This window comes from Leuciscus leuciscus (assembly GCF_965113295.1).
Source record: "Leuciscus leuciscus genome assembly, chromosome: 22".
NCBI classification, from domain to species: domain Eukaryota; kingdom Metazoa; phylum Chordata; class Actinopteri; order Cypriniformes; family Leuciscidae; genus Leuciscus; species Leuciscus leuciscus.
Genome location: NC_138746.1, coordinates 19,103,880 through 19,112,717, shown reverse-complemented (window position 1 = coordinate 19,112,717; position 8,838 = coordinate 19,103,880). Strand labels below are relative to the sequence as shown.

The 8,838-nt window shown below is 37.9% G+C and overlaps 1 protein-coding gene across 1 annotated transcript; it reads left to right on the top strand.

Moving 5' to 3' along the window:
• Positions 1 to 135: 135 nt before the first annotated feature.
• On the top strand, positions 136 to 8,013 carry golga5 (golgin A5). The gene is made up of 13 exons (XM_082153729.1): positions 136 to 305; positions 1,225 to 1,884; positions 2,659 to 2,883; positions 4,557 to 4,776; positions 4,908 to 5,031; positions 5,171 to 5,374; positions 5,464 to 5,631; positions 6,333 to 6,461; positions 6,557 to 6,655; positions 6,805 to 7,027; positions 7,127 to 7,232; positions 7,320 to 7,383; positions 7,496 to 8,013. Exons 2-13 carry the CDS (start codon positions 1,236 to 1,238, stop codon positions 7,574 to 7,576), a joined length of 2,292 nt encoding a protein of 763 aa, XP_082009855.1. The 5' UTR covers positions 136 to 305; positions 1,225 to 1,235; the 3' UTR covers positions 7,577 to 8,013.
• Positions 8,014 to 8,838: the final 825 nt, after the last annotated feature.

Here is an 8,838-nt window from a genome sequence, read left to right as displayed (position 1 = left end):
GAAGGAACGTATTATATATGTCTGTATGTGTACATTACAGAAAGGGACTTTGGAATGACCCAATTGCAATCAGGCAGAGCAACACCATGCAACGTTTCAGTCAGGCAGTGTGCAGGGCGCACTGTTATGGGTCCTTCGTGTAGTTCCTGGTCCACGTCGGTCTGGATCAGAATGAGAAACTGGATAAATAAATACAGTCACCGATGATCAAGACACCAGTTGACATAATTTCGCCTGATATTCTCTAAAAAAAAAAATGACCCTGCAAGATTGATTTACTTTCTGAGAGATCGGAGCCCCTTCAGGTACAAAAATATAACCTTAAATGCAGTTATTGGGCAGAAGACGTGAAACTGACAATGCGATGCTCAACATTACTCTCATTTTGTTTAGAGGATTTACTCTACTAATGAGCACATGTAATTTACTCGATATCTAGGCGAAATGTAGTGCATAGTGATTTTAAAGTGACAGCTGACAGTTTTGTGTAAATATACACCGTGTTAAGTGGATTTGGACGCAAATGTAAACAAATACTGTTCAGAAAGATGTGTCAGAAACCATAGATAAACAATTATTCCTTTAATATGCTTAGTATAATAAATTGATGGATTCTGAAATCATTTATACATTCGACATACTTTTAAACAATTTTTTTCATGTTAGAGAATATCTGCATTGATATAAATGAGAGGAGTTTAAAAGCCCTGGACGTGGATCCAGAGTATACTTTAAGGGATGGGTTTTGTTTTCAATTATGTATTTGCATTGAAGAAGTCAAACATTACAGATCTGACTGATCATGTGATGCACGTTGGCATCTCAGAATAAATGTTTTTCTTAAAAAAAGAAGAAAATATATAAGTGAAATATGGGCGAGTTGTTGAATGCAAGAAACAGGGGTGACATGACATAAATTAGCATGACAGGCTAGCAGGCAGGTCTTCACTTTATAATAATAATAATAATAATTCATTACATTTATATAGCGCTTTTCTCAGCACTCAAAGCGCTTTACATAGAAGGGGGGAATCTCCTCAACCACGACCAATGTGCAGCATCCACTTGGATGATGCGACGGCAGCCATATTGCGCCAGAACGCCCACCACACATCAGTTTACTGGTGGAGAGGACACAGTGATGAAGCCAATCAGTATATTTAGACTTTCAGATATTTAGACAATCAGACTTTAACATCTCTGCATGCATGTTTTCTATTCCAGAGGATCTTAGGATGTCTTGGCTTGTTGATCTTGCCGGGAAGGCCGAGAACTTCCTGAATAAAGTGGACCAGGGTGCAGCCACCGCTTTGACAAAAAACGCTCATCAGTCCTCCCTGTCCTACAACAGCCCTGACACCAAAGATTCAATCCAGTACAACTCTGCAGCTTACAGCTCCACCCATGATCAACAGCACAGGGACTCCATCTCTGCCTCATCTCTCGGAAATTCAGCTTTCATCTCTGCAGCTGCTGGGAACATAAAGAAACCCAAAGCCACAGTTTTGGCCGGTACAGCTAATGTCTCCAGCACTATGCCTTTGGGTTCTAGCAGCAAAGTATCATCCAACTTTGTGCGACCCAAAAAGCCAGAAGTGAACGATGATTTGCTCTTTGACTTCTTGAACAGTTCGGACCCACCGCAGAACGAAAGAAAGGAGGTCAGGAGAGAAACGGCGTCTAAAGCTTTGGGCCCTACGGGGGGTTCAACTCAGACCCAGATGCCCCCTCTCTCCGTGGCCAGCGATCTCCAGATGGGCCCTTCTGTCTCTGCAACCCCGTCCTCTACACAGGGACTGTCCAGAAATTCTAGCCTCAGCTCTCTCTCAAACAGCTCACACAGCGTTAAAACAGAGGATGGCTCCACTCGAGATCAAAGCCAAGGTACAAAAGATGCATCGTACAGTGTGTGTTCTAACATTTGGTTAATTTCATTGGTCTGAGGGCAAGAATTTTGGCCTATTTAAAATTTTGGATCATTATAGGTTAATGACAGAGAAGAGATGAGCCGCTTAGTTTAATGAAACTCAAAGATCTTCCTTCATTTGATGTAATAAGGTTTTAACTGAACTGCCATACAATGCTGTATCAGTGTGGAAAAATATTTAAATTAATGTTATATAATAATTCATAATATTAATGGTAACAATAATACAAATAAGAATATTAATTAATATATGGTAAATTAATATAACATTCAAGTAGCCCAGCTCCAAAAAGCAGGATTGTAGATTGTGGATACAGCTAAAATGGACCATAATGAGATCTAAGGCCAGGGACAGAGTAAATGTAAAGACTATTTTGACTTTAATGTACTATTTATTTGTCATGCCTGACAGCTGATAAATGGCTGATATTTATAATCTTTTTATTATTTTGTCTTACAAGTAGAATTAAAGAATTTTCCATAGAGTTTGTATATACAAAATTGTTATTTTATTAAATGTTTGTATTTATTTAGGCTGTATTTGCCATGAAATATCCTGTGAAGCTGAAATGGCAATGCACTTAAATATTATTGAACATTATTTTGTCTAAATAAAATAATCTTTTCTATTTTGTCTAAATTAAACTAATAAAAAAAATAAAAAAATTTAGGCACACACCTTTACTTAAGTTTTGATCTCATGTAGTTCTTATTTCATTTCTTTTGTCCAGCTGTTGTTCCAGAGAGTTTGAACTCAGGGCTGGATGTTCCCGCAGAGGATCAGCCAACACCGGAGATCCCTCATCAGGACCGCCATCAAGAGCTTCAGCAGCAGCAGGGCCAGGAACAGGTGATCTCCAACCTTCGTCTCGAGAACCAACTTTTACGCAATGAAGTCTCTTCTCTTAACCAGGAGATGGCCTCTCTAATCCAGAGAGCCAAAGCCACGCAGGAGGGTGAGCCAGAGAGATTTCTGACTTGTTTTTTGTTGAACTGTATGCTATCAATCAGTATTAGTTATATTCACTGCCCAGCCAAAAAACTGCCCCCTTCCAACCATTCTGATGAGCCTGATGAGTCTTGGCTTTATCATCCTGGAATATGGCCATGATGTTTCTTCCTACATGGTTGTTTAAGAAATGAAAAGCTACACACTCCATCAATTAGGGTTAGAAGTTAGAAGAACTGTTGCCAAACATATAACATGCTGCAAACATAATAATCACTACAATAATGATCCAATCATAGACTCTTAAGCATTTGCCTATTTAAATCCAAACAGCTTTTTTGGGGGGGCCGGGTAGTGTGCTATTATAGTATTTATTAATATTTTGAATTAGCTTTTATTATTTTATTTTATTTTTTATATTTCTATTTAGCTTTCCTTTATTTTATTTTCAGTTTTAGTTGTAGTCATTTTAGTACTTAATCACAAAATCAAAATTGACAGTTCTTGTTTTTTTTGTGTTTTTTTTAAGAGTATTGCAGTGTTTGTTAGAAATGATTTATCCATATACATTTTTTAATTTTTTTATTCATGTGCCCTCATAATCTGTCAGAATATTTTCCCATTCCTCTTGCAACAACATCTCTTTTAATCTCTGATGACGTGTTTACTGGCGCGAGGGCGGGGCAACCTGTCACTCACATGAGATCGACCAAAAGCAAACGACAATGATCCAACGATCAATCAATTCCCGATTGACAAAATCATATCCCACTCTAGATTTTTTTTTCTCATTGAAGAAGCCATTTCACTTGGATATTCATCACAATAAGGGAAGAAAAGACTATCGCAACTTCCATTTCATGTTGACTTTAAACTTATTGATTTCAATTAGTTTCTGATTTCAATTAGTAGTTTTTCGTTTCTAAGCCAGCAGTTTTTCAAGTTAAATTTTTTCATGTAATATTTATTTTGTCAGCTTTATTTCAATTACCGAAAACTATTGTTAGTAGTCTTAATTAAAATAAGTACAGAAACTTATGCCAGGTACACACTACACTATTTTAGCCCCAATTTTCACTCGTCGACAGTTTTGTGAAAACCGCTGACAAATGGGTGAAATCTCGTGATCTGACAAAAGCGCTCATGCCCCTGAGAGATTTACAATGCTAAATATCTGGACCTGTCTGCGAATCATATAGTGTGAAATGTGTTAAGACTGGAAATTATGTTGGAGACGACTTGCAGCCAGTGAGAGAGCAAGATACAGGACAAGGGAAAGTTCAGGGGGAGGAGTCATAGACCTGCAACAGAACTTCAGCAAGCATGGATTCTGCAAGCAACCATTCTCTACTTCATATTCTTCTTCTTTCTTTTTTTCTGTTCCTCTGTAAATCAGCACACAAACTACTTGGATCGCAAGCTTCTTGCAGGCTACTGTTTTTAACAGAAATAAATCCAAGAATTGTCTCGCGTGTGATTTTACGTTATTTCTTGTATACATTTTTGCGGTTTGGTTGTAAAACGTAGTTTGTAGACCAGTCAGAGTTGTCTGCAATTCTTCCTATTGAAATGTATTTGAATGTGTAACCCCCTGTCGCCGATCCGTTGTGTAGTCGTGTAGTGCGAGAAGAACAGCGATACGCTGAAGCCATTAAATGATTATTTCCTCCACTTGTGTAGAGGTGAACCTTGCCAGAGCTCGTGCTGACAAGTGGAACTCGGACCAGTCTCGCGTTGATCGCACGGTTCGAGAGCTGAGCGCGCAGGTCGATGACCTCACAGAAGCCCTGTCGGCAAAAGATGGTCAGCTGGCGGTCCTGAAAGTGCGACTGGACGAAGCAGATCAGCTACTGAAGGCCCGAAGCTCAGCCCTTGAGGAAGCTCAGAGCGAGAGGGTCAGGTTAGTCTTTTCAACAACTCAAAGAAGCAGAACATCACTTCTGGTTTAGTAGACCATCTGAAGTTAATCCATATCTTCTCTTATGTGAATAAACAAACATCTAATGCTATTTGGTGTTTTTTGTGTTTTAGGATTCTTCAGGATCAGAATGAGGGCAGCAGTCTTCAGTCTCAGGCTTTACAGACACTACAGGAAAGAGTAAGAGACTCAGACTCGGCAATTAAGAGAGAACAGGAGAGCTACAGACAGATGCAGGTGAGTTGGCAGGTGTAAATGGGGCCATACAAAAAACAGGATTTATGTTGCAATCTCTATAGGTCCGAAGACATTCTTTCGGACATGGAGATTAACAGATGGACCTGGTAGGTCTTAGTTACGTGCCATTTTCTCACAGAGTGAGTTTGCAACACGACTGGCGAAGGTGGAGGCCGAGCGTCAGACATTGGCGGAGTCTTTAACGAACGCAGAGCGTCGGGTGACGGAAGAGAAACAGAGAGCTGAGGAACTACAGCAACAGGTCAAGAGCGCCCGATCTGCAGCAGAGTACACCAAACAGGAACTACAGGACTACAAAAACAAAGCCTCACGCATACTACAGGTATCCTTCTCTCTTTATTTTCATGGCACTTTTTATGTCTGTTTTATAAGCGTATGAAGTATCATGGGTGTGTGTTGTTGTTCCTCCAGTCTAAGGAGAAGCTGATCAGCAGTCTGAAGGAGGGCTCAGGTCTGGAGGTGCTGGAGGGGGCCGGGGCTGGAGTTGAACTCGAAGAGCTACGTCATGAGAAAGAGCTGCAAAGAGAAGAGATTCAAAAACTACAGGCTCAAATACAGAGCTTGCGGACAGAGATACAGGTGCGCACACACACACACACACACACACACGCACGCACGCACCGAACATAATTCCAAAATATACAATCTCAAATGTAGATTTTATTGATATAAAGTACGGACAGATACAGATCAGGGCTGGGCACCATTTGCAGTTATTTAGTGTGTCACCTTATTTTTGATAGTTTGCTTTTAAATTACTTTAAAAGCTGAAGAACCAAAAATGATACCAAACACGAAAAAAAAAATTAAATGTATTTCATTATTTTAATAAATATATATATATTACTATAATAATACATGGTTATAAATAGCAATATTTACTTGTTTATTTATAATTTATATATACTAAGAAAAATGGCAAAACAATTTATGTATTTTTTTCCTTACATTAATAAAAGTATAGTTTAAAATCAGAATAATTACAATGTTGCTTAATTTTAATTGCCAGTAAAATCATTGGAAATATATCAATAGATCATATTATATTTAATTTTATGCATTTATATGCATCACTATAATAATACATGGTAATAAATAGCAATAAATGCCAAACATTCCATTCTTTCACTTAAAAAATTTATAAAATCTAAATATTTACAATGTTGCTTAATTTTAGTGCCAGCAAAATTATTTAAAATATATAATGAATGTTTGATATGTATATCGGCCAGCTCTAATCCAGATGTAAACACACACTAGATGTCTTCTGTTTTCTCTAGGATCTGGAAACCCAGGCGCTCAATGAGACCGAGAACTGGAGAGAACAGCTGGCTGAAGTACAGGAACAACATGCCCAGCAGATCAGAGCCAAACAGGACATGGAGGCAGAGCTGGAGAGATCCAAACAGGTACTTGAGATGGAGCCATTCAGGTTTTAGAGGGGGTGTATTGTGGTTGAGGAATATGCTGAATAGTGAGTGAATGTTGATTAATTTTAATGCAGGAACTGCAGTACATTGAGGAAGAGCATCATCGCACTAAAATCACCCTTCAGGGTCGCGTCAAAGACCGAGAAGATGAGATCCAGAAGCTTAGAAACCAGGTACCCCACACACACACATGCTTGGACATAAATTTACAAGGACGGAATAGCAATTGAGGTTTTACAGTAAGCATGTTCAAAATAAACCTCTGTGCACTCACTCCAAGTTTTCTGAATTTTGATGGGGAATTTTACAATTCTCCTGCTAGCTGACCAATAAGGCTCTGAGCAACAGCAGTCAGGCGGAGCTGGAGGGCCGTTTGCACCAGCTGACAGAGACGCTGATTCAGAAGCAGACCATGTTAGAGGCCCTGGGCACAGAGAAAAACTCGCTGGTGTTTCAGCTGGAGAGGCTGGAACAGCAAATGAAGAGCCTGCAGGGTGGTCAGAACAACGGCTCACACATCAACATGGCTGCCATTGAGGGACCAGGTCAGTGCACTGCATGATGAGACTGGATCAATTCAACTCAAACTTGTTTGAATGGAACTATTTCATTTCTGACAGCCTGGCATGATTGTGTGTGTACAGGTGCTAGGCAGAGGAACACACCAATCCTGTTTAGTGATGCAGACGGACCTGGTACAGGAGTGTATGGGAAGGTTCGTAAAGCGGCCAGCACCATCGACCGCTTCAGGTAACTGCATCCCTGGAAATCTGCTAAATGTATTTTACGGTGTTCCAATAGCATTATAAAAATGTTTGTTTGTTTGTTTCCCTTCAGTATACGTTTAGGAATCTTTCTCAGACGTTACCCCATGGCCAGGGTCTTTGTTATTATTTATATGGTGAGTTCACAGCGTGTCAAGGAATGTTTGAAAGTCAAAATTAAGAATTTAAACTTTCAGGGAAAATTTTGTATTTATTTATTATGTGTTGAATGTATGTTTTTCGTTGCAGGCACTTCTACACCTTTGGGTAATGATTGTGCTTTTGACATACACACCAGAGATGCACCACAGTCATCCTGATGGGAGATGAAGGACTTTCAATCTATAATAAGACAAAATAATCTGTTTGTGATTAGTGAAAGTTAATAAAGGTTAAACTTAGGGAGATTTCAGGCTGCTGTACAGTGGCTCAATATGCATTCATATACAATTTGCACAGACATGTTGTTGGCCGTTTTCTCTCTCTCTCTCCCTCTGTTATACTCCCATTTCCCTTCATTCCACCTCATTTATTTTGTCTTGGCCCATTTTCAGTAAAGTTTGGTATGAGTGTTAAGAGCAGTATAAAGTGAAATATTTAAGGTATAATGTAAAGGTGTGGTTTTATTCGATTAAGAATCTGTTTTCTATTAATCATCTCTATTTCATGCAAATGTAATCATAATTATTTTTGTCATAGGAAAGAACAGAATGTATTCCTGACACTGTAAAGCAGATTTATCTTAATAAATATTAACACAGACATAATCTTCATTCTCCCAGCTGTTTTTATGACTTTATGGAGTAGTACAGATGGACACCGTAGGGGAGATAATGAGGAAAATGTAGAAGTTGCTCAAATATATTATAAATTCATATTTAAAAATAACACATACGTATTTTTATGTATAATTAATTATACACAAAAGATTGGGGGCAGTAAGATTTTTGAACGTTTTGGAAAGAAGTCTTTTATGCTCATGGAACCTGCATTTATTTGATCAAAAATACAGTAAAAAAAGTAATACTGTGAAATAATATAAAACATTTAAATATCTATTTTCTTTTAAAATGTCATTTATTACTGTGATGGCAAAGCTAAAGCTTCAGTGTCACATGATCCTTAAGAAACTGAATCAACACTGAACTAACTTCAGCTGAATATTGACTATTTTCTTTTAGAGCTGCTGTAAAGCCAAAATGAACTCTGTTTGCATCATTGAATCATTTTCCTGTTATCCCTGTAAAGCTGCTTTGATACAAATCTGTATTGTATAAAGCGTTATATACATAAAAGTGATCTGACTTGACAGAAATAATTATAATATGCTGATTTGGTGCTCAAGAAACATTTATTTTTTATTATTATCAATTATCAATATCAAAAACAGTTCTGCTGCTTAATATTTTTAGGATTCTTTGATGAATAACAGCTTCAAAAGAACAGTATTTATTTGAAATAGATTTTTTATTCTATTTGTGTAAAAGTCTTTGCTGCCACTTTTGATCATTTTAATGCATCCTTGCTTAATTAAAAGTATTAATTACTTGAACAGTAGTGTATATATTATATAACCTAATTATACTAAATAT

Excerpts from the sequence above, each read along its gene's own strand:
- golga5 (XM_082153729.1), top strand. The coding sequence starts at position 1,236 with ATGTCTTGGCTTGTTGATCTTGCCGGGAAGGCCGAGAACTTCCTGAAT. Across the intron at positions 6,462-6,556 it reads AGCTGGAGAGATCCAAACAG|GAACTGCAGTACATTGAGGA; the intron begins GTACTTGAGATG and ends ATTTTAATGCAG. Across the intron at positions 7,384-7,495 it reads TCTTTGTTATTATTTATATG|GCACTTCTACACCTTTGGGT; the intron begins GTGAGTTCACAG and ends TTTTCGTTGCAG.